The sequence below is a fragment of the Marmota monax genome, unplaced genomic scaffold (assembly GCF_021218885.2).
Source record: "Marmota monax isolate L192 unplaced genomic scaffold, Marmota_monax_Labrador192_F-V1.1 WCK01_AAM20220418_F8-fsc00275, whole genome shotgun sequence".
Taxonomy (NCBI): Eukaryota; Metazoa; Chordata; class Mammalia; order Rodentia; family Sciuridae; genus Marmota; species Marmota monax.
The window spans coordinates 1,590,315-1,606,124 of record NW_026691942.1 but is presented as its reverse complement, the minus strand read 5'-3'; the positions used below and the strand labels follow the sequence as shown (position 1 = coordinate 1,606,124).

Below are 15,810 nucleotides of genomic sequence, written 5' to 3'. Positions count from 1 at the left end.
TTGTCCAGCAGGAAGGGTTCCTCTGCTCAGCTCTGAGAAGAAAGCTCCCTCCTCAGCCTGAGGGCTACACAGGACCAAGATGGCGACCAGGCCCCGCCCTCAGCCCCGCCCCCCGCCCCCCGCCCCCCCACTCATCTGAATCTTGGCTGGGAGTGGAGATGCCTTTAAGAGAGGAGACATGCTGCTAGGAGGAGAGATGCCACCCCCACCACCCCAGATGCCCCCGTAAACAAAGAGAGACACCTTGCTGGGAGGGGAGACACTCCTGGGAGTGGAGCCAGCCCCTGGGAGTGGAGACACCCTGCTAGGAGGGGAGAAGCCCCACCCTAGGGGAGATGTCTTCCTGGGATGGGAAGACACCCTGCAGACAGGGGAAAAGCTCCCACTTGGAGGGGAGCTGCCTGGGCTTCCTGGGGACTCTGCTTCTTCCTCCAGCTCAGGAGTAACTGGGAGAAACCTGTTCCCAGTGCTGTATCCAGGTCTGGCTGTGTTGTCTCTTGCACCAAGAGGAGTGGAATCTCTAGAGAGAAGAAAAGGGAGTCCAGGAGCCACCTCCCTGCACCCCAGCCTGTCCCCCACCAGGTCAGGCCTGCTGTGGCCAGGGGCGAGGTAGCCACATGGAGCCCTGTTTCACGCCTGCACCCAAGGGCAGAGGCCAGCAATGGGTCACCACAGAGGCCTCTGGAAATGGTCTTTGACACAGGGTGACATAATCCAACTTTGTGGGATCAGAGGTTTGAAGAAAAGCAGTGAAATGCTAGCCCATGGTGGCCACTCTCCAGGTTGGGAAAACCTGAACTCACCAACCCCAGAAGCTTCCTGCCCAGAGTGTCCCTAGGGATGTGGCCCACCTGGGACCCAGGCCTGATGCCTTCCCCTGGCTGCTCTGAGTAAAGGAAGCCAAGGTGTCCCTAGAGATTTGAAGAGTGTCCCCAAGCCAGACATCTCCTCCTGGCAACTCTGAGGAAAGGGAACCTCATCTGTCCCTAGAGACATGGCCCAGAGGGTCCCCAGGCCAGGCATTTCCCTCAGGCTGCTCTGAAGTAAGGAACCCAGGGAGTCCCTAGAGAGGTAGCCAAGAGGGTCCCCAGGCCTGGCTTCTCCCCATGCTGCTGTGAGGAGTGGGAACTCTGAGGTGTCCCTAGAGACACATCCCACTAGGTTCCCAAGGCCTGGCTTCTTCCCCAGGCTGCCCTGAGGAGAGGGAACCTCGGGTTTCCCTAGAGATATAGCCCACCAGGGTGCCGAGGCCTGGCCTTTCTCCTCAGACTGCTCTGATGAGAGGGAACCCTGGGTGCCATAGAAACGTCACCTACCATGTCCCCAGGCCTGGCATCCCCCCAGGCTGTTCTGTGGAGAGCAACCCTGGTGGCCCTGGAGACTTGTCCCACCAGGGTGCCCAGGCCTGGCATCTCTCCCAGGCTGCTCTGGGAGGGATCTCTGGGGTGCACCTCAGGAGGAGGCCCAGGAGAGTTTCCCGCTCTTGCATCTCCTGGGGCCGCTCTGAGGATTGGGTTCTCTGTCCTCCCTGTGGAATGACCCACGGTATCCAGCAGGAAGGGTTCCTCTGCTCAGCTCTGAGGAGAAAGCTCCCTCTTCAGCCTGAGGGCCAGACAGCATCCAAGGTGGGGGCCAGGCCCCTCTCTCAGCCCCCCACTATGCTACTCACCTGAAGCTTGGCTGGGAGTAGAGATGCCCCCTGGGAGGGGAGACACCCTGCTGGTAGAGGAGACACCTCCTCTAGGGGAATCACCCCCCTCTAGGGAAGCCAACCCCTGGGAGGGAAGTTGCCCTGCCGGCAGGGGAGATGCTTGCCCCCACCAACCCAGAAAACCTCCTAGGGAAGAGAGACACCCTGCTAGGAGGGGAGACACCCCTGGGAGTGGAGACACCCTGCTGGGAGGGGAGACCCCCTGCTGGGAGGGGAGACCCCCTGCTGGGAGGGCAGAGGCCCCCACTCTAGGGGGCCACCTCCCTGGGATGGGAGACACCTTGCTAGGAGGGGAGAAGCTCCTGCTGGGAGGGGAGCATCCTGGGCTTCCTGGGGACCCTGCTTCTTCATCCACCCCAGGAGTTACTGGGTGAAATGTGTTCCCACTGCTGTCACTAGGCCTGGCTGTGCTGTCTGTGTCAGGAGCAGTGAAATCTCTAGAGACCTGAAAGGGGAGTCCAGGAGCCCCCTCCCTGCACCCCAGCCTGTCCCCCACCAGGTCAGGCCTCCTGTGGCCAGGGTCCAGGCAGCCACAGTGAGCCCTTCTTCACTCCTGTGCCCACAGGGCAGATTCCAGAAAGGGGCCACCACAGAGGCCTCCTATAAGTGCAGTCTTTGAGTCAGTATGACATAATCCCACTTTAGGAACAGGGATGTGAAGAAAAGCAGTTAAATCCCAGCTAATATTGTCCACTCCCCAGGTTGGGAAAAATCTGAACTCAGACCAAGCTTCAGCACCTTTTGGAAACTGTAGGCTTCAACAGCCCCCTGCCCTGGGGCATTCTTGATAATTTTTATCCTCCCTAAACAGCTCTATCCTTGGATGTTTCTGGGAGCTGCAGGTTATACATTCATTTAGAATTCCCAGGGATTCTGGACAGTGTAATTGGTGTTCTGCCCACCCAGCCCTTGCCATGGTGGACCATGGGAGCTGGGTGCTAAGTGCTTGTCCAGGCACAGTGGAGAATCCTGGCAATGTATCCTGGTGCTCTGCCCACAAAACACTTGCCATGGTGGACCATGGAAGCTCTGTGCCATATACTGGCTTAGGCACCCTGCAGGACTTTGGCAATGTAGCCTGGTGCTCTGCCCACACAGCCCCTTCCATGGTGGACCATGGGGGCTGGGGGCCATGCACTGGCCCACGCACCCTGGAGGACTCTGGCAATGTAGCCTGGTGTTCTGCCCACACAGCCCTTGCCATGCAGGACCATGGGAGCTCTGTACTGCCCAGGAACCATGGAGGATACTGGTAATTCAGTCTGGTGTTTTGCCCATGTAGCCCTCACCCCAGAAGCCTATGGGGGCTGCAATAGCACATATTCCCCAGGATTTGGGGTATTTGCAGTCCAGTTTCCACAGTGAAGTCTTCACTGCAGAGGTCTTTGTGAGCTGCAGACTACCAGGCACCAGGCACCCCTAGGGTTTCTGCTGAATGTAATCCAGTATTTTGTCTGCACACCCCTGTTGGGAGGGCCACAGGAGCTGCAGACCCCATGCTTTCCCAGGTGAAAAACTATGCCCCTATGGATGAAAACACTTTGAAACTCCACTCAGGAGCTCATATCCTTTGTCTCCAGGTCCCATGGGCCCTGGACATAGCCAGGTAACCTCTATCCTGCAGTTCCATATCTGGCATATCTGGGGCACATGGCATTGTGATGTTCTCTCCAAAGAACTTGTGCAGCTCCACTCATATGTTGGTTGCAGGCCAGGTAGCCTCTCTCTTGGCTTGTCTCCGCTCAGTTCCTCAACCTTTGTTTGGCAGATGTTCCATGATACTGTCATCTCTCATTCTCAGGGATTCCCCACTATATCTTCAGCTCTCTTCTCATTTCTTCATGCATCACCCTCTCCCACAACTTCCACATCCCAGCTTTACTCACACTTTTCTGGCCAAACTGCAAGGTGTTCAAATCTTTCTGCTCTGCTTTCTGATCCTGATTATCACAGTAAACTTGAATAAATGCTTCCAACAATATTCATGTCACTGCCCGAATTCTGTGCTGCCTCTGCCAGACTAATTAATCCATTACCTTGAAATTCAGCCTCACAGATAGACTCAAGCACAGACAAAATGTAGACAGCTTCTTAGCTAGAATATAATAAAAATGGCCTCTCCACAGGGCAGATATTACATAAGCTTTGGATGGTATTGTATAGACGTCATATAAGTTTTAAAGGACAAAAGGAGCAATTATATTAGTTTTAGATGTTATACTATGGATATTATGTTAATACTGCATTCCAGCTATTACAGCAGTCTTAGGGGCCACAGTGTGGATATTATATTAATATCAAAGGCCACAATTAAGCTGTTTTATTAGTTTTAGATGGTACAGTATAGATATTTCATTATTGCTATGGCCCTGGAACAGTTATTATACCAGATTAAGATGTTATACTATGCATTTTACATTGATAATAAAGGGCATGGGGAAGATATTACATTACTTTTAGATGCTCTAAGTATGAATATTACATCAGTAATAAAGGTGATGGGCAGCTCTTATATTAGTTCCAGATGGTATACTATTGATATCATAATAATATTAAAGGCTATAGTACATGAATTACATTAGTTTGATGTAATGTATGAATATTACATTAAGGTAAAGACCATAGGACACACTTCTATCATTTTTTAGATGCTAAAGTATGAATATTACATTAACTCTAAAGGCCATAGGCATCTATTTCATTAGTTTAAGGTGCTACATTATGGATATTACATTAGTATTAAAGGCCATAGTGCAGTTTTTATATGAGCTTGAAATGCTATAGCATGGATATCATTTTACTTCAGCATAAAAGAGGTTTCAGACATCTATTATATTAGTTTTAGATGCCATGGCATGAATATTGGGTTAGTGAAAAATGTCACATGGAAGGTATTATATTAAAATTAGATGGTACAATATGATATTAAAGGCCACAGGACATATATTAGTTTAATATGCTATAGTATGGAAACATTAATATTAAAGACCACAGGGTACATTTTGATTTATATTAGAGTCTATGGTACCAATATTACCTTAACATTAAAGCCCACAGAGTGGCTATTCTACTTTATTTAGATGCTATATTATGATATTATGTTAATATAAATTGCCACAGGGGAAATATTACATTATTTCAGATACTATAGTATTAAGATCTCATTAATTTGAAAGGCCAAAGGGCAGTTATTTATGTAATTTTAGATGCCATACTATGGGCATTGTATTAGTATTAAATGTCACAGTGCAGCTATAGTATTAGTTTAGATGCTATTTACGAACATCATTTTAGCATAAAAGTCAACATTGAAGCAATTACATTGTATTAATACATAGTATTAAAACCACAAAGCAGTTATTATATTAGCTTTACATGCATTCCCTGCATGCCCTGGCTCTGCATTCCCCAACTTGAGGCTTAGCATTTCCCACCAATAACAGCCACTGATCCTCACCAGACTTGCATGCCCTGGCTCTGCACTCCCCAATTTGAGGCTGAGCACTGTCCATCAGTGACAGCCACCTGATCCTCACCAGACCTGCATACCCTGGCTCTGCACTCTCCACCTTGAGGCTGAGCACTGCCCATTAGTGACAACCACCTGGCCCTCAACAGACCTGCATGCCCTGGGTCTGCACTACCCACCCACAGCCCTGAGGCTGAGTGTGGCCCACTGCTGCCAGCCAGATGGCTCTCACTAGATCTGGCTCTGCACTCCTTACCCAGCACCTTGAGGCTGAGTGTTGCTCATCTCTGACAGCCACTTCGGAGCCTCCACTGTGCCAGGCTCTGCCAATTCATCTTACTAATTAAATCCTTTTCACCCTCTGAGCAGGGAAGTGATTTGCCTAGTCATCTAAGCTTTTTTCTGAAGTCTGAGCTCTTTAAAAGAATTAAATGTCTTACATTGAGATAATTGCAGATGCACACAGAGTCAGAAATGGTGTAGAGAGACTCACATGCCCCACACCTGTTCCTTCATCATAAGCCCACCATCAGGCAGGTTATTGGCCTTGGGCATGTCCACAGGGTTCATGCTATAGCCCATGATGACGCCCAATGAAGTTAGAGGTTTTCTAGCTGGTACCAGTTCTGCTGGAATGGTGATCTTGGGGACTGGGCCCAAATGTAGCTTGTCCATGAGTTGTATAAGACAAGACTGTCCCTCAGACCCCTCTAGAAGTGAGGGACAAGGGAGAAGCCCATGAATCCCAGATCAGCTGCAGAGTTTGACCTCCTTCTGAAGGTCAGACTTGGACAGGAGCAGCTTTTGACCTTGGCAGAAGGCCTGCAAGAAGGCACCTCATTGCCCTGAATGAATGTCACCACTGGCAGGAGTAGCTGGTAGGAGTGTTGGTGGGGCTAATGGGCCTGGTGGGTTGGTAGTTGTTTAAAAATATTAATAAGCTAGACGAATTTGGTGAGAGTGATAAAAAATAAAAGTAAGCAAATGAAAGAAACAGAATGAAAGTGAGGATATCATTATAGATACATGGTTTTTTGTTTGTTTGTTTTGTTTTGTTTGCAATGCTGGGGATTGAGCCCAGGGACCTATTTATGCTAAGGAAATACTCAACACTGAGCTTAGTCCTCAGCCTAAAGTTATTTTTTAAATTAAGGAATTTTATAACAATAAATTTGGAAACTTACACTCATAAAAACAACACAACTGTAAGATTGTCACAGGCATGTGAGGGAATTTACTACTGGTTTTGAAACCATAGCAAAACTGTGTAACCCCACCTGTAAACTGTATAACTGTATAACCCACCTCCAGTCCAGCCCCTGAACTGCTCTACACATATTAGCATCTCTCATCACCCCCTCTCTCTTTCTCTCTCTGTCTCTGGAATCTCCTGCACTCATAGCTCCAGTGAGCACCGCCCCTTTACACTAAATCCCTTGCTCCTCTACTCATAGCTCGTACATTCATGAATTCTTTTCTGCAATGTGACAAGAGTCTGGGAGGTCTGAAGACAGTCCTCCCCTGCCTCTGGAGAGACCTTCCTGTATCCACTTCCAATGATGAGATGAGTGGAGTGAGAAGTCTGGGGGAGGGTCTGCATCCTTGTAACTATAGGCCATTAAAGCCTAGCTACTGCAAATCACCTTCCAAAAGCAAACACAGCACTCTTTGCCGGGCACTGTGACACATGCTTGCAATCCCAAGTTCATCTGGACTGCATACTGAGAATCTCTTTACAAGCTGGCTTAGTATTAGTTACCAGACAAGTTCTCTGAACAAGAGGAAAACTATTTCTATACTATAATAATTTCACAAATAAATGCTTTTAGGTTCACTGAGATTGTTATATGATACATGTTTTGTTAACACTTCAAAACAGCTTAGTGGTATTCTGGTAGCATTTTAGAGGAGAAACCTTAAAAAGAATTCATAGTCTTGTAACCAGTTCTCCTGTAACAACCACAGAAGCAATCTAGATGCTCCAAAGTGTTTCTTACCAGCTTGCTTTTCTTCATATAAATCTCTAACATGAGTAAGATGAAAATCACTAGCCACACGCATGCCTGAAAAGACAGCAATGAATGTTGACTCCTGGAGCAAGAACCTGCAGCCTGTGCCTGCTCCTCCTGCCCAGGAGGTCCAGCTCCTCTCTGAGGTCTGCTCCAGGAGGTCAGCCTCTGGCCTGCTCTGCACTGGCAGAACATCACTTTTCAGGCAGTCACTGTCCCACAGATGTTTCCCTAGAAGTTTCCTCAGCAAAGCTACAAACAGATTTGATCGGTGGTCAGCTAGCTCCCCTTGTGTTCTGTTTGATGGAGATATTTCTATTTCTTCTTTGGCTTTGACAGCAGTTTGGGCAAGTGTTAATCTGACAGAAATAACAGGCACATTCCTTTCTGTCCTATGGAATGTTTTTCACCTCCTTCCTTTTTCTTCTTAAAAGAAGAAAAATCTAAAATCCTGTGGGTTAATTTGAACATTCTCAGGTTTTAATGGGGTACTTGGGTTAGCTGTGGAAGGAGCCTCACTGTGCCCTTTTACTAACTCAGGGTGAATGGTTGGCACATGGGCAAATTCTGTGGCTTCACCCACTCTATCCCATCACACTGACCTTGAGGGGTTTATGCACAGATAGACCAGGGACGGGACCTGGTAACTAGGGGCCACATACAATCTTCTTCTTTCCTCTTTGTGCAAAGAGCAAGGAAAGGAGGAAGAAGTACATTTTCAAATTAGTTTGTGTAAACACACTATTATTCTGTAGTCAGTTGATTCACCTGCAAACCCAAGTTGAGTAAACAAAGCAATTCACTCACTCACTCTGAGTATCATTCAGTACCACTGGGAAGGGCCATGCGGAGATGCTGTAAGATGGCAGAGCTCCACCGAGTTTTCATCAGGACCAATTTTGTTATTAACGGTGTGGAGCACTGAAATGTTCAACAGGCCATTAAAGCCTAGCTACTGCAAACCACCTTCCAAAAGCAAACACAGCTCTCCTTGCCAGGCACTGTGACACATGCTTGCAATCCCAGAAACTGAGGCAACAGGATCGCAAATTTGAGGCCAGCTTCACCAACTTGGCAAGAGCCTGTCTTGAAATAAAAATAAAAAGTGCTAAGGATGTAGCTCCATGGTAGAGCACCCCTGGGATCTATCCCCAGTACCAAGAAAAGAGAGAGAGGACACTCCCGTCTGTATACAAAACTTCCCTTAGGCAAAGAAGATGTTGTCAGGTAGAAATCTGGAGGGCCAAGCAACCCAGGGCCACACAGACTTCCTTACTCTTAATGGAAAGGATGGTGACACCAGAAGAAGACTAAAAGGAGGAGGCCTGCATGCCAACCTATCCTGGCACTTCCCAGGCACCTGACTTCATGAAAGCTTCCCGAGACCAGACTTGGGTATCTCTAAAATGAGGATGATGGACGTCTGCTACACAGGAGCATGCAGCAGAGGCCCCATCTGCTGCTCTCCCCTTCCGTGTGCCATGCATGTGTTCATACACAGTCAGTGCATGTGCTAAGTGATATGGGGATGGTGCTGTTGGATCCGCTGGCCAAGTCTTCCTCTTTCACCCACAGCCAAGAAGTGGGTCAAGGGTTTCTTCTCAGACCAGCTATGCCCCCAAGTTGTGGGCTCCTCTGTTTTCTTACCATGAAATGGAACAGGAAATGGGATTTTAGAATGAGGAATCCGAAACTCTTCACTAATAATACACAAAATGCCCCTAAATCTTCATCAAAGTGAGAACTTTTTAAAGAAAGCAGTTTCTTGTCTCTTCAAGCCATTCTCACTCAGAAAGTTAGATTCCTGAGAACCCAAGAAAGCACAATTCTTTTAGTCAGGGTGGAACGTATCTTTGGGGTCTTAAGTCATGGCTAAACTTTACTCCCAGTATTCTTTTTTTTTTTTTTTTCAAAAAAAAGGTTGAATTTATTATTTCACAAAAACATTATGTAAATCAAAATAAAGAGAATAATCAAGTTGTTTTGAAGGACCTCAAGGCCCCAGGCCCAACATTAGGAAAACTAACCCCTGTGCCCTGAAGCTGCAAGATGTTCCCTTACACAACCCCCATGTCAAAACCTCACCAGCTGCATGTAGCACTTCAAGTCTCGCACAATGTTACCACAAGATGTTCCATATAGATAACCCCGGAGGGGCCAAACTTGAGCAAACAGGGTAAAAACAGGAACTAAAAGGACAGGATGCAATTTTATGGTTTTTCCGAGAACATAAAGTGGAAAAACAAGTTTACCCCCCAGGTGACCTAACGACTGGATTCAGAGGAACCAATAGAATAACTGTTACCGTGCTAAGCTAAAAACTAACCCCCTGCTCCCTATAAAAGATCTGTGCCCTAGAGCCCGGTGTGCCAGTTCACCGAAGCTCCGGCTGAGGTTTCGCTGAGCACCCGCAGGCGCCTATGTAGCAATAAATTGCCTCTTGCTTTTGCAGCCAGTGTCTCGTGTGCTTTTCCTTGGACAGGGAGTCAGAGGGTCTTTCAGTTTCATGGACTGGAAGGTGACTTATTAATTCCCTTTCATTTCCAAACCTCATCAAGCAGTCACTACATTTATGAGGCAAGTCAGCCGAATGCTTGAAATCTAGATGAATTTTAAGATCTTCAATCTGTCCTGTTGAATATTCGCAATATTGACATAAATAAATCCCTTCAGATAGATGTGAATTTAAATGCTTGCAATATTCTAGCATACTTGAAAAGCCTTTCCCACAGTCATCACAAACATGAGGAAATATTTTAGTATGTTCAATAGCAACATGCCTGTTAACATTTGTATGAAGTCTACTCCGAAAACCACATACTTGACACACAAAGAAGTTCTTACATTTGTCAAGGGTAATTTTGCTTAAGAGACTGTATTGTCCATGTTCTCCATTGTTATACTTATCGATTAGTTCTATTAATTTACACGCATGCTCATTTACAACATGGCTATGCAAGTCTTCTGGATCATTTGTTTCATGTTCACAGAACTGACACAAGTACTGTTCATCACAGCTGTGCTCCTGGAAATGCAGGTAGAGTTCGCTGCTTGAGGAGAACTGCACGTCACACTGCTCACACCAATACAGGTGATCACTAAAGTGGGTGTCTGCAATGTGCTGGCTGAGGTTCTCAAAAATTACTGCCCTGTAATCGCAGTATTTACAAATGTAGGGATCTTCTTCGTGTAGTTTGTCATGTTCAATCAGAAGCATATTGGTAGAGAAGCTTTCCTTACATACTCGACACACATTTGAATCGGTACGTTTATGCTTCAGGATCATATGCTGTTTTAAATCAGAAAAATATTTACTATTGAATTCACAAAGTTCACATTTATAGAGGCCACTGCTATTAGCTCTCAGTAAAGGCCATTTCTGCTGAGCAGTCACATTCAAAGCTTGGCTCTTGTCAAGAATTTTACAAAGCTTAGCTGGTGGTTCTTCATCAGTTTGGTCTTGGAGGCTCTCAGAGGAATTGTTTTCTGTCTCTATGTCATAATCCTCAGAAATGGAATGCACTTCTACAGCAATGGGGACATCTTCAGCGGTGTGAACTTCTATAGGACTCTCCTCTTGAGTTTGCTGGTTGATTGATTCGGGTGAATCACACTCTTCATCACAAATTTCTACATCAGCAGATTTTTCTGCAGAAAAGGCAGTGTGGTCTATAATTCTAAGCACAGGACTGGGAACCAGATAGTTCTGATTTCTGTTTCTGGCCTTGATTCCATCTGCAAATTTTGGCAAGTCATTTGATGTCTCGGTATCAGAATCATCATCTTTGTTGTCAAAATATTTTAAGTCTGGCTGTCTCATAGAGCAGACACTGTAACAACGATCAGAAAAAATCCCATTGAATCCATCTGCAATTCTGCTTATTCCAGAGGAATCTGAATAACGAGAAGGGTGTAAAGTCTTCCTTTTTCTTTTTTTAGGATACTCATTCATATCTTTTCAATTTGGTATAATTCTTAATATTTCAGTGAGGAAAAATGAATTACAAAGTTTCCACAGGTGGTAAAAAAAATACCTCAATTTTACTGATGAAGAAACATACTCAGTGAAAGTCAAGTCAAGTAAGAAATGGCAAAACCAGAGATGCAAATACATGTCTTCTGATTCCTGGACATTGAATAACTCTAACTGTACGTGGGTACATCTTCATGGCTAAGCACTGCCACCACCAAGTTACATCTTGTTTCCAGTTCTTTCTCGGCCAACAATTGTAAGGAGAGGAAGACCGTCACCTAAAAAAAACGTTTCCCCGGGCCCCAGCCGGCCCAGGCACAGATGAGGTGGCTGCGGCCGAGCGCAGGCAGAGAGGGCCGCAGGCGGCGGGCGACGCCGCTCAGGCCCTCGCGCTCCAGGGCGCTCTGTCAGGACCGGCCCTCTCCCTCCCGCGCCCCAAGCCCAGCCTGCTAGGCCCCAGGCCCAGGCTGCGCGCCACTCCCAGTATTCTTAAGCTCTCAGTTTACTGACCAAATGCACCATGAACTGCCTTTTCAAATGGATCTCAGGGACCTTCCTCTTAGTGGACACGTCCACAGTGCCTAGCCCAGGTCATCAGTCTCAGGGCCAGGTGTCAGGCAAAGACAGAGCTGATGCACAACCCGGGGACTGTGCAGAGCTGAAACCCCTTGCCCACACCCTTAAGCTCAGGAGTGGGGGGCTCTGTTACCCACAGCCTGCTTTCCTTTCTTGCTCACCTCCCTCACAGACCCCCTGCCCCAGTGTCACCTTCTCTCTCCCCTTTGTCTCTTGCTCTGCTCGTCTGCCATGTAGATTTACAAGGCATTCTTCCCTCTTTTACTGAGACTTTCTCCTACACAAGGAAGAAAAGAGCAAACAGCCTAGGATTCTGGTACCCTCTGTAATGAGCTGGTGAGGTGGGGCTAGCTCAGGAAAGGCCACGTCCCTTCTCAGGGTGTTGATAGGAACTCTCTATGACACTGTGGATGAACAGAAAGTTTGTTAGAGACAGTTGCTTAGGACATGGAGGTACCCTGGAGCAATCTCTGTGGAAGAAGGCCACAGGTCAGAGGTAGGCAGCTCAGTTCCAGTGTGACGTTGAGGGGAATTTAATCTAGGAACTGAAGGAATAGGGTCAGGAGAAGGAGACAGCGGAAGGTTTGGTCAAGCCACTCTCACTCCCTGGGTAAGCTGGGGTTCATCTGGAGTTTCCACTTTTTCAAAGCTGAAAGCTGTCCTGTCCCCCCCACCAGAGGCCCTCACTGCAGTCAGCACCAAGGGACAGGGAGACCAAATCTTCCTCTCTTTGCTTTGTTTTGGAAATTACAGCAACGACCTTCAGCTGAAGACAGTGTGGTCATTGGAAACAGATGCTGCATGTGGCCTAAGGTGGCATTACTAGTGTCCTCACTGGAAGGGCAGGGATGCTGCACACGGCCTGGGGTGACACCAACTGTGTCATTGCTGGCTGCACATGACCTGAGGTAACACCGTTTGTGTCATCGCTGCATTCAAGCCTCTGAGTGCTGCTTCTGGGGACCCATGATCTTCTAAAGGCACAGGAGAGTCTGGCTCCATCCAGAGCTGCTTGTGGCTTTCAGCTACTGGTTCTCGGTGACATGCCTGATCAGTGATGACCTGAAAGGCAGATTCTTGACACACAGAGCCTGCACCCCACAGCTACACACAAGTAAAGCCTCTCTTTGAACACTTACTGGTTGTGAATTTGACAAATAGTAGTGGCTTCCTACACATGTTATATTGGTTGTCAGAGAAGTAAGCTAATACCTCTAAATGTAGTTTCTTTACTTCCACGAACAGCTTAACGAGCTGAGGAGAGCCCTTGGATCCCTATCAGAGATCTGGTGAAAATGGCCTTTAAAGTTGCTTTGTCATCACTGAAAACAAGGTTACTAAGAATTAAAGTCCCTTACAGGCTTTTTGGGATATTCACTCCCATCTTCCCCTCTGCACTACCTGTTCTACTGCTCAAGTTTTCATTGCTAGGGAAAATCCCAAACTTCTTTCCCATTATTCTTTTACATCTCCTTCCTCATTCTCAGATCCATAGGAGCTGCTCTCAGCCCTGCCTTACTGTCTTCCCCCTCCCTACCCAGGCCCACAGAAAAGTCTTAACTGACTTTCTCCAAAAATCTTCACCATGGCTGATTTTAGGACTTTCAGCAAAAGAGTCCCTACAGAAGAGTTCAGTGTAGATAAACTTCCTATTTTTGTGTTGCCCTGTTTTACTTGGCCACTGTCTGGGAAAAATCAGCACTCCAGGTGCTGGACACCCCTTTACTAGTTTTTCACAAAATATGTGAACAAGGCCTCTGGCCTTGAGCAGGGGCTTCACAGTGATGACTACATTTCTAAGATAAGGGTGTTACCAACTGGGCTCCGTGGTAACAGCTGGCAGCGGGAGGAAAGAAAGGGGGAAAAAAGCTCTCCCTTTCCCAGGTGTCCTTGAAGGGTTAACTTGCCCAGAACAGAAAAAAAAAAAAACCTGCTTCTTATGAACTTCTGCAGATTGTGAACTTCTGAGCCTCTCGCCTTACATGCTGGGTGCAAAATTCTGAAACTATCTAAACTTGGGGTTCAGGGGATTAATTGATTACACCAGAAGCTGTGCCCTCTGAATCTGGCTGCAACCAAATAAAACTTTTCCCCTATCTTCACTGCTATCTTAGGTGCCTTGCCTTGTCCATCCCTACAACAGTATAATTCTATATACTTAAACATTGTTTATGTTTTTATAAAATGGTAAACAGATGTGATTGTGTACTGCAAATAACAAAATATCTCTTATTAAAATGGAATAATTTGCCTAAATTCAGAAATTTACAAGGATTGTTTCAAAATGTAAATAAAGAAGGAGTTAACAGATGGGAAAGAGAAATTAGAAGGTTCTCTATGTGATTAAGTAAATAAGAGGATTTAAGCAAGTGATAAAGAAGGTCTGTGTAAGTTGATTATATATGTAAGTTTTTTGAGCAAGTAATCTTGAAGGAATTAAGGATTCTACCACTATGGTTAAACAACAACTGTTATTTTGCACTATTGTAATATGTTATTTCTTTAAGAGCTAAACTTGATTAATATAAAAACATCAATGTAATTATGGTTCTATTACTCTTCTTTCTATATTAAATGTGTTCATATTTTCCAGGTATATAAGTCATTAAGATAAAAGCTTAAAAAACAGTATATCAAGCTGATGTTCTCCAAAAGATTGCATGGTAGTTTTAGGCTTATAAAAATAATATATTAGAAATTTTATATCATTTAATGTTCTATAACTAGACCTGTTATCAATAAGATTAAAATAAAGTTCTATACACTGGGTACAATTTAAATATAATATCATATTGTGTTAGCTAGTATTCATGTGACCTCAAACAGCAATATATAAACTTTATAAAATGATATTTAAGAAACAAAGATCAACTTCAATACTAGAACACTTTACCTAAGATTTATAAAGAGCCCTGCCTTACCTGAGATAAGGCTGTGCCTCCCATCTTACTACATGTAAGAATGACTCCAAAGTAGGCCAGACTTCAGCTAAAGCCCAGTACTTGTAATTTAAGGTGAAACTGACTTTGTTGGATGTTTATGATCAAGACTTAAAGTTCAATTAAAATGGCCAAGAAAACCAATATTTGGCTCTGGCCCTCTGAGTCAGTCTGAATCCAGGGAACAGGGAACTTCTCTAAAGAGCTTTGCAACTCTGGGCCACATAACCTCCTGATCAGGGAGATTATTGAGACCACTGGAGAATGAAAAGCCAATCAGTGCACTTGCAGTGAATAGGAGGGTCACTGGAGACAGGAGATATCCCTGATGCTTTCAAGGGAAGCCACATGGTCAAGCAAGAACTGAACCTATCCTAGAGCAAATGGCACTAGCAGAACTAACTGGGAACTTGGCTGACTCTTAACAATAGTTAGAAACAAACTCAATTTTGACCAGTTTGATCTTAAACACCTACCAAAAACAGTTAAGCCAAAACACAGTCATTCCTGGGAGTAAAAGGACAAGAACAGCTAGAAAAGAGGAAACAGCAACTAGGCCAACAGTCTCCATGGGGAATGTTCAGTCAAGTATGGCCTTGGCTCCTCCCCCTCACAGGACCCCTATTAGTCCTCTTTATATTTCTCCTAATAGGACCATGTCTATTAAATTGCCTACAAAAGTTCCTGCAAGATCAAATTCACCAAACAGCCAGTCAATCAACTACCAGCCCCTGATGCCCAAGACAGAGACCAACTCCTCTAGCTCCAGAGACTCTGCCCCCACCTAAAACCCTCCCTAACCCCTTTTCCAGATTTTACAACCACTCTTTCACTTCCTAGGAATGAGAACTACTCTCTGGCAGGTCCACTCTGCTTGTTCAGTCTGCTCTATAGTATCCCCACAAGGAAGCATCAAACCTAAACTCCCCACACATCAGATGAGGAGCCACCAGCCAAAGACTGGTAGATCAACTTCACTCACATGCCTGGGCACAAAAAGCTTTGCTACCTACTTATTTTGGTTGATACTTTTTCAGGTTGGATAGAAGTCGTCCCTACATCCAGGGAAAATGCTGACACCATCGCCTCCATCCTCATTGAGGAGATCATTCCCAGGTTCAGACTTCCCACCT

At 45.8% G+C, this 15,810-nt stretch overlaps 1 protein-coding gene across 1 annotated transcript; it reads right to left on the bottom strand.

The window, feature by feature from the left end:
• Window positions 1-5,669: 5,669 nt before the first annotated feature.
• Window positions 5,670-11,500, bottom strand: LOC124075241 (zinc finger protein 639-like). Its single transcript, XM_046419020.2, has 3 exons — window positions 9,634-11,500; window positions 7,178-7,548; window positions 5,670-5,890 (listed from the first exon to the last, which is right to left on the bottom strand). Exons 1-3 carry the CDS (start codon window positions 11,139-11,141, stop codon window positions 5,670-5,672), a joined length of 2,100 nt encoding a protein of 699 aa, XP_046274976.1. The 5' UTR covers window positions 11,142-11,500.
• Between the last annotated feature and the right edge of the window lie 4,310 nt (window positions 11,501-15,810).

What these genes read in the sequence shown, in the direction of transcription:
- LOC124075241 (XM_046419020.2), bottom strand. Translation starts at nt 11,141, where the DNA reads ATGAATGAGTATCCTAAAAAAAGAAAAAGGAAGACTTTACACCCTTCT. An exon ending in ACGAGACACTGGCTGCAAAA is followed by an intron (nt 7,549 to 9,633) that starts GCAAGAGGCAAT and finishes TATTTCTGTCAG; the next exon opens with ATTAACACTTGCCCAAACTG. An exon ending in ATATGAAGAAAAGCAAGCTG is followed by an intron (nt 5,891 to 7,177) that starts GTAAGAAACACT and finishes CCTCACTTCTAG; the next exon opens with AGGGGTCTGAGGGACAGTCT.